This window comes from Chenopodium album, chromosome 8 (assembly GCF_948465745.1).
Source record: "Chenopodium album chromosome 8, dcCheAlbu1.1, whole genome shotgun sequence".
In the NCBI taxonomy this organism is placed as follows: domain Eukaryota; kingdom Viridiplantae; phylum Streptophyta; class Magnoliopsida; order Caryophyllales; family Amaranthaceae; genus Chenopodium; species Chenopodium album.
In genome coordinates, this window is record NC_137841.1 from 20,727,636 (window position 1) to 20,744,318 (window position 16,683).

Consider the following 16,683-nt stretch of genomic DNA (forward strand, 5'->3'; position numbering starts at 1 on the left):
AATCTTGCTCCCAATGACCTACAATACCACAATTTTCACATAAGGCCTCATTAGAATTATTATTAATTGCAGAAACATTAGCTACATTAGTAGTGCTCAGATTATCTAATTTTTGGCAAATAGAGGTTAGTTGAGCTTGCAAAAAGGATACAAAGTCGACACTATGCTTCCCCTTGTTAGAAAATCCTCCGGGATTCCCAAATTGGGAATTGTGTATCGCCATATCTTCAATAACCTGACCTGCATCATCAACATTAAGATTCATGAATCTCCCACTAGCTGCAGAGTCTAAAATTATTCTAGAGGAATTTCCAATGCCGTTATAAAAGGCTTGGATTAACTGCCATTGCGCTAAATTATGGTGAGGGCATTCTCTTTGTAAGTCCTTGAACCTCTCCCAAGTCTCATATAAAGATTCATCGGCTTCTTGGGCAAAGTTCTGAATCGCACTCCGTAGTACTGCTGTTCTCTCTGCAGGATAATACTTGTTATAGAAATTCAAAACAAGAGTTTCCCAGTCAGTTATACCAAGTGTAGTTCTATTTAAGCCATTAAACCACAATTTATCTTTTCCAGTTAAAGAGAAAGGAAAGAGAATCTCCCTGATTTGGTCTTGAGTGACCCCGGCTTGCCTGATGGTGTTGCAATATTGACAATAGTCGGCAATGTGAAGATTCGGGTCTTCACCCTTGGCTCCACTGAATTGCTTCCTCTCTATCATCGTTATAAATTGAGGTTTGATTTCAAATTGAACCCCATCAAGAGCCGGAGTAGGGGTGAGATGTGGAAAATCCGTAAGCTTTGGTTGTGAATAATCACTAAGCTTCTTTGGAGCCGTCATCTCTAATTCTGCGTCTTATGATGTCTCTGAATCGCTAGAACCAATTGGAGGATCTCGGTGATTATTGTTATTATCACCAGAATCCGCCAGGATTTGCTTGTAGAAATTTTTCTGTCTATGGAAGGAACGTTCGATCTCAGGATCGAATGGGATGTAACCTGATCTGGAACACCTGGGCATAAACAAAAACTAGAAGCAAATATGAGATTTGTCTTAGAGAACTAACGGTCTCTGAGACAAAAGGGAAATAATCTAGACTACAAAAACAATCAGAAATAAAAATAAAACCGTTTCCCCGGCGCCAAATTTTGACAGGGTAAAGTCGTATCCCCTAATCAAAAGTAATACCTAAATCCTCTAACTAAGGTAGATAGGGAAGTAGGGTCGAATCCACAGAGAAACGAGTCTTTCTATTCCTAATTAACTAATATAATCTAGATTATTAGGTAACCAATATTTATATGTGAATAATAAACTAAACTACGGAGATCAAGAATAGGAAGGAAACAATATATGAAAGGATCTAGGGTATAGGTTCACCAATAAATAATACTCCAGGGTAAAACATAGTAATCAATCATTGACATTGCATAAATAACACGATTAACAGGCTCTCGCAATTTATTAATCAACATAGATCTAACAGGCTCTCACAATTTACTAGATCTAAGTTCTTATTGAAAATAGCCTTTAATATCAAATTAACATCTGCTCGATTCATCAATTTAATATTGCTATACTTTTACAAGCCGAAATTGTAAAACGTTAAAACAATTCAATAAGAAATTATCATGCAATACCAATAATCAATAATAGTCAATCATCAATGCATCAATTAACCAGATTGTAAAGGGCTTTCGCTACGTATTACAATCACAGAATTAATCTACCGGTATTAAATCTCATCTCTCGAATCTCGACTTAACCATTTATAAATTAACCTGCCTATTGAAACTAGACCTAAACATCAATTCTCATCTGTCGAATCTCGAATCAATATTGTTAAACTCATGCATAAAAGATCTGCACAAATCTAGTCACAGAGTATTAAATCAATCAATAGGAAATTAATCTAGCATAGATAATTAACAACAACAATTTACCCCTTCATATTATTTATGGATCCCCACAGACCCTAGAAATAAAACTACTCACACATATTAAAAACTAAACAAATCAAAGAAATAAAATAAGACATGATTAAAGGAATAGAATAAATAACTAAGATTAAGAGAAGAGGAATCGTTACCAAAATAAATCTGGAATTAAGAGTAAAATTAAGAACAAAGGTTTAGAGAGAGAATTCTAAGAGAATAATTAAGAGAGTAAAGAAAAAGTAAAAAGAGAGAAGAAGAGATCCTAAAATCGTATTACGGAGGAGTATTTATACTCCGTACAAAATCCTAAACTAAAACAAATTAAAACGACGCTAATCGTCTACTAAGAAATACACGCGCCCGATCGGGCGAGGCACCGCCCGATCGGGCGCGCCTTTTTTGCTCCTAATACTAATCTCGCGCCCGGCCGAGCGCGTCACCGGGTGCCAGCCTAAGCTTCTCCCGCCCGGCCGGGCGCGCCTCCGGGCGCCAGCCTCTTTGGCCGGGCGGCTCATTTGGGCCAATATTTGGACTTTGATTGGGCTCCAATTCTTCGGGCCAATCTGGATTTCCTCTTCCGGTCTTGAATACTCGGTCCAAATGCCCCGATATCACCTATACCGAGCCCTTAATCACCGGTTCGATGGCTCTAACCGGCCATGGGCTATAAACTCTGGTCGTGCTTCTCCAATATAATGCTCGTGATTTCTCCAAAATATCTCGGGAAAATACTCCAAAAGCATAAATCCCTGCAAAAGTTAACCAAATCTACGAAAACTCTAGAAAACACCAATTAATAATAAAAGTGGCTCTAAAGAGCCAAAAACACTACTAATTATGACCAAGGGACGGGGGTAAAATACTATATAAAATAAACACATCACCCATCATCGACAACGGCAGTTGCGGAGCCCGCAGCGAAAAAGCTGAAAGTCTCAACTCTCACCTCCGAGCAGAAAGAGCTCATTCAGCTGAGGAAAAAGGTATTGGAGCTGGAAGCTCGCAACCTGAATCGAGAATGGAGCGTGGAGGAAATAACCTCCGCTCGAATCAGCCTGGAGAAGCGGGTCCCTCGCAGTAGGTCACCGGCCGCAGAGCGAGGACCCAGCCCGGAGAGAGACAAACGAGCCCGAATCTAGGTTGTTCCAGATGATTCCCCATTTTGCCGGGAGATTCTAGAAGAACCCATGGAGAAGGTGAAGATGCCGAGCTGCAAGTACAATGGAACCACAACACCCAAAAGCCACATATCAGCTTTCGAGAATCATATGGTACTCTACACCATGACAGACTTAGTTTGATGTAAGGCTTTCCCACCAACTCTGGAGGGGCTGGCAGCGGAATGGTACGGCGCCATCCCCAAATGTTCTGTGTACTCGTACAGCTAGCTGAAGAGAATGTTCATGGAGCATTTCATAACCTTGGTGGACAGAACCAAGATGACAACCGAGCTGATGTCCCTGGTTCAGGGAAAGGATGAGTCCCTGAGGGAGTTCATCACCAGATTCAACAAGGAGGCAACAACCATCCCAAATATGAGCCAGGAGGTAGCGCTGTTAGCAATGCAGAGTGGCCTACTACCAGGGTCACCATTCAGAGCATACATGGGGCGTAAGAGCCTCAAAACGCACGCTGAAGCGCTGGGTAAAGCGCATGAGTTCATCAAAGTAGACGAGACTGACAGAGCAATGCTGGGTAGGAAAGCAACAGGTGACTCAGTTAAGCGGGCAGAGGTCACCCGGGCAGAGAATACACCCAGGGTGGACCAGCCAAGCAGGGCTGAGCAAAACCGTAGAGAAGCGGACAGGGCAGTGGGACTGAGAAGGTCCGATCCAAGGAGAGGGCCAAGGCCTGGGAAGTTTGATCAGTATACCCCACTAACCCATTCCAGATCTCACTTATTCAGCGTAAATAAGGCTGATGATAAGTGGCAGAGGCCTCCAAGGATGGTAAACAGGAGTCGTGATACCAGTAAGTGGTGTGACTTTCACAGGGACTATGGCCATACCACTGAAGAATGCACGCACTTGAAGGACAACATAGAGGACTTAGTCAGAAGAGGATACTTGAGTCAATTTAAGCAGCGTGATGACCCTCCCAGAAGAAGGGAGGAGGATAGAGCGGGCCGAGTTGACTGCAGAGGAGGTCATAGGGGCCCAGCTGGAGACAAGGATAGAGATGGCAAGCCAAAGGGCAGGGTGTACGTGATCAGCGGGGGTCCAGTACATGGGGGGACAGTTAATAGAGCGCGGGCTGACTTGCGGACAATGATACATCAAATAAACGACAATGATAAGCGTAGATGGCCACCTCTTCGCCCGCAGCCACGAGCCACGTTCGACGAGTATGACCAGAAGGGCATAATTTACCCTCATGATGACCCGCTGGTGGTGACAATGAGAATTGCAAACTGGGAGGTGGATAGAATACTGATAGACGGAGGCAGCTCAGCCAACATCATATACATCAGTGCGTTCAATGAGCTGAAGTTGGACAGAAAAGACCTGAAGAGAGTAAACTACGAGGTCACCGGGTTTAATGGCTCGGGGCTTACCCCAGAAGGCATAATCGAACTCTCAGTCCGGGTAGGAGAGAGGTCAAGAAGGCGTGATGTCCGAGCAGAATTTCTCGTGATAAACTCCCCATCACCCTACAATGTAATCATGGGAAGACCGCTCATCCATAAGATAGGCGGGGTGGTATCCACTTACCAGCTAGACATGGCTTACACAACTAATGAGGGTCGGTCAGCAAAGATCAGGGGAAGCCAGAAGATAGCCCAACAATGTTACATAACTGCCTTAAAGCAGCCTGCCAAAACCAGACAACAGTCCAGTTCCGAGAGAAGGCTCCCTGAGCAACCTGAGAGGAAGTCGAGGAAAAGGAAGCGTGAAGAGTATCACAGGGAAAAAGATAAACAGAAGTTGGCTATGGAAAACTTCGAGCCTGCAAAAGAAGAAATGGCCAAACCACTTCCTAGCGGGGAGCATGTCACAGTCGAGCTCACAGAAGGTGATCCCTCGAGGACGGTGAAGATTGGGAAAGACATTGATCCAGGAGTAGGGGTGCAACTCATAGAGCTGCTGAGAAAGAATAAAGACATTTTTGCATTTTCCGCAGATGAGATGCCCGGAATTGACCCAGCAGTCTGACAGGGTAAAGTCGTATCCCCTAATCAAAAGTAAATATCTAAGTCCTCTAACTAAAGTAGATAGGGAAGTAGGGTCGATCTCCACAGGGAAACAAGTCTTTCTATTCCTAATTAACTAAAGTAATCTAAATTATAAAGTAACCAATATGTGAATTTGAATATGAAACTAAACTACGAACATTAAGAATAGGGAGAAAATAATATATAAAGTATCTAGGGCATAGGTTCACCAATAAATAATATTCCAGGGTAGAAAATAATAATCATTCATCAATGCATATATTAATCAGATTATAAAGGGCTTTCGCTACGTATTATAATCACACAATTAATTTACCGGTATTAAATCTCATCTTTCGAATCTCGACCTAACCATTTATAAATTAACATGCCTATTGAAACTACACCTAAACATCAATTCTCATCTGTCAAATCTCAAATCAATATTGTCAGACTCATGCATAAAAGATCAGGCCTAATCTAGTCACAGAGCATTAAATCAATCAATAGGAAATTAATCTAGCATTGATAATCAACAATAATAAATTACCCCTTCATATTATTCATGGATCCCCATAAACCCTAGAATGAAAACTACTCATACATAACAGAAGTTAAACTAATCAAAGCAATAAAACAAATCATGATGAAAGGAGTAAAATAAACAACTAAGATTAAGAGAAGAGAAATAGTTACCGAACTAATCTGTATTAATGGAAATAATTAAGAATAAGAGTTGAGAGAAAAATTAAGAGAGAGAAAAATCCTAAGTAGAGAGAGAAAGTCTAAGAAAAAAGATAAACAAAATTCCGTACAAAACTCTTATATAAACGTTCCCTAAAACAGAAATCAAAACTAAACTAATCAGGTCCTGTAGAAACACGCGCCCGATCGGGCGCGCCTTTTTCTTCGCGTTCCTTTCTAGCAGCATCGCCCGATCGTGCTAGACGCTCGCACGATCGGGCACGCTATAAGCCACACACAGCACCAGCAGCGCCGCGCCCGATCGTGCTAGAGGTTGCCCGATCGGGCCCTTGCTTCACTTTGAGGCTCGGACTTCGATTGGGCTTGATTTCTCGGCCCAATCCGGATTTCCTCTTCGGGTCTTGAATACTCGGTCCAAATACCTCGGGATCCCAATTACCGAGCCCTTAATCACTGGCTCGATGATTCTAACCGACCTTGGGCTTCAAAGATGGTCATGCACTTCTAATTCCCGTAGTCGCTCCATGAAAAACCCGAGAAAATGCTCCAAAGGCGCAATTTCCTACAAAACTCAACAAAGACTACGAAAACACTAGAAACCCCAAATTAGTAATAAAAGTGGCTCGAAAGAGCCAAAAACACTACTAATTATGACCAAGGGAGGGGGTAAATTACTATATAGAATGGATACATCACAGTCATGGTGCATAAGCTGAATGTGAAGGAGGATATTAGGCCAGTCAGGCAGAAAAAGCGAAGCTTCTCCATGGAGAAAAACCAGGCAATCCAGGAAGAGGTGGAAAAACTCTTGGAAGTAGGATTTATTGAACCCTGTGACTATCCAGAATGGTTAGCCAACGTGGTCATGGTGAAGAAGGCAAATGGCCAATGGAGAATGTGTGTTGATTTCACGGATCTTAATAAAGCCTGCCCGAAGGACTGTCACCCACTACCACGGATAGATCAACTGGTAGACTCAACCAGCGGGCACGCCCTGCTAAGCTTCATGGACGCCTTCTCAGGGTACCATCAGATCAACCTGCTCAAGCTAGACAGGCAGAAAACTGTAGGGAATTATAGGTACTACGCAGCGGAAAAACATGAATCATATTCATACAGTACCTAATCCCAAGATCTAATGCATAACACATAAAGAACATATAATCGTACCTTTAAATCGTGATTCCACGTGCGATCGAGCAAGAACATTGGGAGATAAAGAACCCCAAGCGTGATTCCTCTACTTAGTCCACGAGCATGGATTAAACCTCCACTAATGCTAGTTAGTTGTGACTGAACACTTCAATCAACCTTCAACGGAGATTTGAGCCACGAACACACCACAACACCACCCACGCACCACCACACGCGTCACCCGGGGAGGAGGGCCGTACGAACAGGGAGGAGAGAGAGAGGGCCGAGTAGAGAGAGAGAGAGTTAAGGTTTTTGGGAAACCTGGTTGCTTGTGTGACAATTCACTGTATGTCAATTGTTCTGTCTTGCAACCCTAGGCATGGTTTATATTTATAGATCATATCTAGAAATAAAACCATGTCAAGTCCAAAACCCATTAGACTCTTCTAACTATCCAAGCCCAATAATCAACATGGTATGTCATGAACTCATGAGGCCCAATAATGGGCCTCTAACTTGTTTAACCCAATACTCTTATGTGTGACCTTGTAGGATCCATTTTTTAAGGCTTTGGGCCATTAAGCTAGCCCAAAGATCAATTGTCATATCTAGCACCAAACATTGACGACCCTATAGAATGAACTTATTATCTCCATAATAGTGATCCTTGATATATCTAGTAATTGCACTTATCGAAGACATAACTCCTTCAATCTCCCACTTGTCTGAGACAAGTGCGCAATATTCAAATTCCTTAAGTCAATGTGTGTCGATTTGATAATATGATTGCATCTCATGTCGTGATCATATTAGTCTTCAAATCTTTTCTTGTGAGTGAGAATTACAAAACAAATGATTACTATGTAATCCATTTGAGCACGGCCATGCATTTCTCTGAATTCTCCCTCTTCAAGAGGCCAAGACACATTCCTAATTAAATAGGTAGACTCTATCCAATCTTGTGGCAACCAAAGCTCCCACTCAATTTCTGAAATAACCGGGAAACACCCTTATAATCTCCAGTTACGGGCAGACGTTTGAGTGTACCACAGCCATAACATCCATTGAATGAAATCAATGTTCCACTCATGTCAAAGGAATCCACTAATATATCCGGAAGCTCTATACTTGAACTTCAAAGTAGGTCAGTAGTTCGATCATGCATCATTCATGCATATCCATGTGATTGACCGAGCATCATCACTATGCTCCTATAGCCCATGAAACTGCACTATCCAATCAATCTTACATGCTAGTCCATGAATTGAAATCATTTATGTCCAGTTTAATGATTCCGAACTAGGAACTTAAATAATATATGAATTTAGTTCACCTGTGGGGTTTCATTCACCAGGTCATCAACCTGATGAGCCCATCAATTCATAGTTATTTTGGACATTTTATTTAATCTTGAAACCACGATTAAATAAGATTGAAACTTTGTTTCAACTGATAAACATAATTCTGCAAATGAATGTATTACATATGTAACTTGTTTTTCTCCAAAAACAAATACAACTTCTAATTACATTATTTGCCTCAATCCAGTTTCATTTGCATGTTTCTCATGCTTTGGAAATGGAAGGGGTTTATTAAGTAGAGTTCATTAGATATTCTCATAAACATGAATTTTGCAATTTCTAAATCTTATAATCATTTTCATCTCCATACACTAAGAATTTCCTTCGTCCTTTCACAAGGAACTTAGAAATTTCTAATTTGTATTCCAACGTTACATTGGATTTCGACTGAAATCTATCATCACTCGTTCTTAAAACATGTGAATCAAATAGACGAGTATAGTCCATGACATGCATGATGCATCCTTTGCATATTGCATGAGGATCATCACTCAAAACCTTAATTTCATCAACCTTTCTCAAAGTATTGAATCATAAGCAATGTGCCATGTTACATGGGATTGAAACTCCTTTCAATATAACGTTGAACTTTATAAGAATCTTATCAATATAAGTTTCTTAACCAAGCTCAAACATCCATCAAAACCTATCTCTATAGATCTTGAATCCCAAATGTACTCATCTTCTTCTTCAAGATTTCCATACAAAATGCATTAGCCATCACTTGGCCCTTCAAGAAATGAATAATTGCTCTTTGTAGTAGACCAAGAAGACTTCATAGCTCCCACTAAACATCTTGTATACACAAGACCTTTTCTTCATTTTATGAGAACATCAAACGATTTGATTAACTCACAAAATAAAGAACACTAACTCCATGATGCTATGCATCCCTAGGATTATTGGATCTTCAAACTTTTGATTGTATCATATACAAATCTTCTTTCATGAACAATTTCAATAAAGTGTTTTGAAGTCCATCTACCAAATCTTATAAGGTAGTAATCACTAAAATATCTTTAATAGATCTTTGCAACATGACTAATATAAAGTTTTCATCGTAGTCATAGTCATACTATGAATTAGTTGAATCCTTTAATAAGTCTTTGCTTCAGTTAGAAAACATTTTTCTTTCTTGTCTGTTTTTCTTATAATGGGTCTCACCCAATTAGGCAAATTATTCAAGTGTCATACACTTGCTTACAGACTTAGAATCTATTTCAGATTTCCTGGTTTTTAAACCACTTGGAGTCATAACTTATCAAATCATCTTTGTTACTTGCATAATCATCATGTTCCAAAATGAATATTTTAGAACTCTTAATCAATATGAAATCATATTTCTTTGACTAAGTTTTACATATGCTAGTCATTGTTGTGGGTTTGATGCAACAATTGAAGCTCATACAACAACTTTGTTTAGCTTTCAATGAGAAACGACAATTGAGGATGTGCACTTGGAATGTACTACCTTCGACACATGGTTATTATTCCCATTACACTTAATGAGACCATGCGTTGTCACTTGTAACATGAGGTGAATCATGCTCATATTGTTGCTTTGATTCGATTACTTCTCAAATTTCTTCAAGATTTTCGAAATCACTTTTCTTGAACTCTTTCAAGGCTCTCGAACTTTTCGAGATTCTTATACTCCCACTTTCCTTTTTGAGGAGGCATTTTTAGCATAGGGTGAACCAATCATGGTTTGAGCCATGTTTGTTTGTTGCTTTTCTCGAACTCTTTCGAGATTTATACTACTCCCACTTAACCTTTTGGAAAAATTTCCATAAGGCACCTACTTGAGAAACAAACATTTTGTGCTAAGTATGATTTGAGTAGTAGTACCCCGTGCTCTGTGTAGGAATTGATCGTACATTAAACGATTTAATACAATATTTATTCCTTGCTTTGTAGAAAGACTTTATAAGAACTCTTCTTATCCATATCACATATGAAGCCTTTGCTACAATTTGATTTGACTTATGTAGCTTGTTTAGTTTTGTAGCTTATCTTAAAAGTATATCCCCTGAATAATGGTTGGAAGATAGGTAATTTTATCCATTATCAAAATATATCTCATATAGATTGATAGCTCCCTTCATAAACACTTCACAAGGTTTTCTTTCGAAGTTTGTCGTGAAACGATTTCACAACTCTTGGATGTTCATCATTGGTCTTGGCTTAAATTTTCATTATTACGATCATATCGCAATATTTTGAATGTGTTGCCAAGTAAATGTCTTGACTCAAATTTTCACAATTACAATCATATTGTAATGCAATTATTATCTTGTCAAGTTGATACTGAACTTCATACTGAACATTTTGAACTTTTCAAAATTTTCACTCTTATGCTTCAACTAAGCACAAGTAGTGATCGTATCACAAATGAAGTTTCATTGTCCGTCTCTAGCCTTTGAACCTTTGGTTTTCTTACATCGATATGTATTTGACCTCGAGTTCGCATCATAATTTCTCTAAATGGTGACTTTGTCAATAATTTCAAATTAGAATGATATTTACATATATCAATGGATTCATAATCAAATGATATTGAAAGTCCATCCCTTTGGATCTTTCGCATGCAATGTTCATTTTTCATTCGAATTAATTGACATTTTAGAGACAATTTATATATAGAAATGGTTTAACTTTTCTATCATATAGAACTTTGAACCTATATTTAGCAACTCAAAACACATTATGACTCAATGAAGCATAGAATAACATTATTCCACGTTTTTGAATCTTCTATGCGTAGTCATTACTAACATTGAATGGTGTTTTGATAATGGCAAGAATGAATAACATTTATTTAATTCTAGCCAATAACAAGGTAAGGTGAAATATAGGTTCTACTTGTAAAGTTGCAACTTTTGCTTCCAGACTCATAGATTCTACTTGTGAAGTAGCAACATTTGCTTCTAAACTTGTAGATTTATTTCTCCTTTAGCCATACTTCTTCATTTAGTTCAACCTCATTCTCAATGAGAGAGAACTAAACAAGACATCATATGTCCAAGATGTAGCAATGTGCTAAATTAATTTCTATAATATACTTCTTAAATTGGAACATTTCCATTCTTTTACCTTCCAACTATATGAGATAGTTTCTAATCAATTGGAATTGGTCCATTTAATTTGAAACATTTGTTGTTCATAACAACTTTTAGCTTATAAGTAGTTCTAGGTTTGAGAGGTAGCAACTTGTTTGCATTTCTTGGCCCATAACTTCTTAATGCAATCCTCATATATTCCTAAACCTTTCCCATTTGAGCCACTTAGAACACTTCTCTTAGGTTCAAAATGATGCTTTGCTTAACTACTTTAAGCACTTTTCATGATTTTGCTAAGCCTATTCAAACATTATTTATAATAGAGTTTAATCAACTATTTAACTCTTATATAAAGTGGATGAAGAATAGCGTCATTTGATCAACTTTTGATCATAGAGATTTCCAATCACTTTCTTATATTCAATCATATTGAAGATAAGAGATTTTATTGGACTTTTATACTTGTATTTTAGAGGGTTTGTACCTCCCATCTCATTTTATCCCTTGAAACACTTTTCAAAATGAAGATGTGTTGGTATTTTACTCAAACATTTTGAATAAAACCAACCCTAGACATGTGACATGGATTTCTAAAACTTGCCTTTTAGAACCATTTTAGAAAAATTGGAATATAGGTTTATGGATTATCTTTTAAACATTTGAGAACGTTTCTCAACTTTATTTTCAATTGAGGAGATTATATATAATAATAAAATTAGAACGACATGTTACTTGTAAGTAAACGCAAAATTCAATTATGTTTAATAAAAATTTAAAGTGCCATAAGCGAATTAAATTGGCAACTTTAAAGCATTTATTCAATTTTAATTTGATCCCTATTGAATAGAATGATTCCAAGATCCTTTATTTGTGCAATAATTGACCGGACTGAGGCCCTACCATCAAGTATTACATTTTCAAGGTGAGTAAACTCTTTACTGATTACAACTCTTTGTAACTCTTGGTTGAATAATTAACCATCACATGTTTAATTATTACCCTTAGCTTCAAGGTTCTAAACTCTTTAGGTAACCTTGTTGAGTATAACCAATTAAAAGTGTAAAACGTGATTTACCCCCACTCCCCTAAGATATAATATGACACCCAGCTGAGGCATGACCTATCATAAATATCGAAGGTTTCATCGGGTTTTTAATTGGAAAAGCAACCTCAATATTACTGGGACCTAGATTTATTATGTTGTGATTAAATAGTGAACTCTAGCGCATCATCACAAAACATCAATAAAATCTAACATGCATAATAAACTGAATGCATAAACAAGACATAACATGGCCCCCTAATCCTAAGAAACTAATAAAGCAAAAAGCTCCCACTTGAACCTTCATGGATCTCATCCACCTTGCTCCTTTGGTCCTTCACTTCATGGGCTTCTTGGATTAACTGCAACCTGTAATTTTACTCTATTCTATCTACTACTTAAATAAAATTACAAAAATACTTTATTGGTACGTAGACCGTACTAAGATTACAAAAATACATCACGATGCGCAGATCGTATTTAGTAATCTACTGGGCCATACTAGTCATTATATAACAGTAAATAATATCATATATTATAAAATTGCCACATAATAAATCACTCATCATGCTTTCCTAAACTACAACATCGAATGTTCATAATTAAGGAAACATGACACCAAAATATCTCATATTTTAATAAATGCAATTAGATAATATCATATATTATTCATGACCATCAATAAAATATCATATATTCTAAACTAGTCATGAGATAGAATCAAATCTTATTTTAATCTTAAAAGATAAATCATATTTATCCTCAAAGATTATCCTAACAAAGTTAGGAAATTCTATCCTAATTACTAGCCAATCACAAAATTTTAAATCAATTATTATCCAAATATAATTATGGGATAATCACATTATTTAAATCAATTATTATCCTTTTGGAATATGCTCAGAATATCCTAACAAATCTTATCCAAAATTAACCACTTTAATTATGAATAATTATCAATTTAACAACTTTAAATATGGATAATATCAAATATAACAATTTTTGAAAGATCCAAATAAAACCAATTTTATCTTTTAAAATAAAAGATCATATTTTCAAAATATTTTATCTTATCCAAAATAAAACTGATTTTATCCCAAAATAATTCATAATTATCTTGAAATAAATTTTTCAAAACTTTTTTTTTTTTTTGAAAAAACCGCAAGCCACCACCGCCGGCCACTGTGGTTGGCTAGCTGAAGCTAGCCACGGTGGCTGGCTTCCATAACAGCAGCCACTGCCGCAAGGCAGCAGCGGGCAGCTGCTCTGGGAGCCGTGGCAGCAGCCGTGCAACACTTGCACGCTGCTGCCCACAGCCACCTCGACCTCCGCCCTCCCCTTCCCTCCCTCTTGGACCACCACCTGGTCGGCAGCCGCCGTGGCTGCGCCACCCAGCCGCGGTTGCCGACCAAAATATTTTTTTTTTTGTTTTTAATTTAATTAAAATAACATTTATTAAAATTAAATTAAATCAGTCCATAAGATTAAAATTAAATCACATTCAACTTTAAAATTAGGGTTCATCATAAAATTAATCCCAATTTAATTCTAACTTTTAAAATTAAATTGATCATCATACATAAATCACTTTTATGCATAAATCAATCCGATTAAAATTATGAATCATAAAATAAATCGAATTAAATTAAAATCAAGCACAAAAATCATATTTTAGGGCTAGGAATTTCAAAAAATTAGAAAAATAGGGTTAGGGGGTTCGAAATTTTCGAACATATTAGGGCTAAAATTCGGTCTCTTCATGGCTATTTGGAGCATAATTAAATCATATTTAATCGATTCCAAAAGTTTAATCACATTAAATATAATAATTGAACCATAATTAAATTAATCTCCCTCTTAATTGAATTAAAATTGTGGACTATCAAAGAATTATAGTCAATATGCGTAAATGCAATAGGCTAACTGATACCACTGTAGGGAATTATAGGTACTACGCAGCGGAAAAACATGAATCATATTCATACAGTACCTAATCCCAAGATCTAATGCATAACACATAAAGAACATATAATCGTACCTTTGAAGCGTGATTCCACGTGCGATCGAGCAAGAACATTGGGAGATAAAGAACCCCAAGCGTGATTCCTCTACTTAGTCCACGAGCATGGATTAAACCCCCACTAATGCTAGTTAGTTGTGACTGAACACTTCAATCAACCTTCAACGGAGATTTGAGCCACGAACACACCACAACACCACCCACGCGCCACCACACGCGCCACACGGGGAGGAGGGCCGTACGGACAGGGAGGAGAGAGAGAGGGCCGAGTAGAGAGAGAGAGTTAAGGTTTTTGGGAAACCTGGTTGCTTGTGTGACAATTCACTGTATGTCAATTGTTCTGTCTTGCAACCCTAGGCATGGTTTATATTTATAGATCATATCTAGAAATAAAACCATGTCAAGTCCAAAACCCATTAGACTCTTCTAACTATCCAAGCCCAATCATCAACATGGTATGTCATGAACTCATGAGGCCCAATAATGGGCCTCTAACTTTTTTAACCCAATACTCTTATGTGTAACCTTGTAGGATCCATTCTATAAGGCTTTGGGCCATTAAGCTAGCCCAAAGATCAATTGTCATATCTAGCACCAAACATTGACGACCCTATAGAATGAACTTATTATCTCCATAATAGTGATCCTTGATATATTTAGTAATTGCACTTATCGAAGACATAACTCCTTCAAAAACTTCATTCATTACCGAAGGGGGAGTGTATAATTACATAGCTATGCCCTTCGGGCTGAAGAACGCTGGAGCAACTTTTCAGAAGGCAATGGATAGAGTGTTCCTTCACCAGAAGGGAAGAAATGTGGAAGTATACGTTGACGACTCAATTGTTAAGAGTGTCACGCAGGTTGGACATATCATGGATCTGGAGGAAACATTTGCCACCCTGAACAAGTGTAGAATCAAGCTCAACACGAAGAAATGTGTCTTTGGAGTGAGCTCCAGAAAGTTCTTGGGTTTTCTGATCAGCGAGAGAGGAATAGATGTCAACCCATAAAAGGTCGAAGTAGTCCTCAGTCTGCCCGAGCCTAAGAGCATCAAAGATATCATGCGGTTGACAGGCAGAATGGCCGCACTGACCAGATTCATCAGCAAGTCAGCAGACAAAGCCTTGCCATTCTATCAGCTGTTGAAAGGAAACGGAGAATTCAAGTAGGGGACTAAGGAGAAAGAAGCCTTTGAGGGTATTAAGGAGAATCTGACTAAGCTCCCAACAATGATCAGCTCGGAGCTGAGGGAAAAACTGCAGTTGTACATCTCAGCGTCAATACAGACAATCGCAGCCGTTCTGCTGATAGAAAGACAGAAGCAACAAAGGCTGATATATTTCGTGAGCCACGTGCTGACCGAGGCAGAGAAAAAATACCCCCTGGTAGAGAAGCTAGCCTTCGCAGTGGTCACATCAGCAAGGAAGCTAAAACCATATTTTGACGCGCATATAATAGAGGTCCTCACAAACCACCCGCTGGAGAAAGCATTACAAAAGATGGATGCATCGGGTAGACTCTTAAAGTGGGCAATCGAGCTTTCTGAGTATGAATTTGAGGTCAAGCCTAGAGCAGCCATCAACGCACAAGATTTAGCAGACTTCATAGTGGAAGCCTCCTATGAGGATAAAGAGGATGACATTGGGGTCTGGAAGGTGGAAGTGGATGGATCCTCAGCCCAAACGGGGAGTGGAGCAGGAGTCATAATGACGTCTCCAAAAGGAAACGTATTTGAGTATGCCATCAAGTTCAAGTTCAAAGCGTCTATTAATGAAGCAGAGTACGAGGCGACGCTGGCAGACCTGCGTATGAGCCTCGCAGCCGGAGCCCGCAAAGTACACCTGCAGACTGATTCTCAGCTCGTTGCCAGCCAACTGCAGGGGGGCGTATGAGATAAGGGAAGTCACTATGATGAAATATGTAACCAAAGTGAAAGAACTGGCAGCCTAGCTAGTCCATTTCCAGATAGACTTGGTCCCCAGAGCAGGAAACTCTCAGGCTGATGCCTTATCTAAGTTAGCCAGCTCCACCTTACAAAGCCTCACAAGAACAGTGATGGTCGAAGGGTTAGAGGAAAGCAGCATCGCTGAAAAGGAGCAGGTAAACTGCGTCGGAAGTCAAAGAGCCTGGTTCTCAGACATCTTGGCATACAAACTTCATGGCTCGCTGCTCGATGATGAAGTACAGGTTAAAAAGGTGAAGAAAGACGCAAATTGGTATGTAGTGATGAATGGAGAGCTCAACAAGAAAGGCTTCTCAAAGCCGCTGCT

The 16,683-nt window shown here is 38.6% G+C and overlaps 1 protein-coding gene and 1 non-coding gene across 2 annotated transcripts; both read left to right on the plus strand.

The window, feature by feature from the left end:
- The first annotated feature begins 353 nt into the window (after window positions 1-353).
- LOC145556976 (small nucleolar RNA R71) lies at window positions 354-460 on the plus strand. Its single transcript, XR_014092063.1, has one exon. It is a non-coding gene; the product is annotated as a small nucleolar RNA R71 (small nucleolar RNA).
- Window positions 461-15,642: 15,182 nt separating this feature from the next.
- On the plus strand, window positions 15,643-16,305 carry LOC145642802 (uncharacterized). Its single transcript, XM_081693968.1, has one exon. The coding sequence runs from the start codon at window positions 15,643-15,645 to the stop codon at window positions 16,303-16,305; it is 663 nt and encodes a 220-aa protein (XP_081550094.1).
- Window positions 16,306-16,683: the final 378 nt, after the last annotated feature.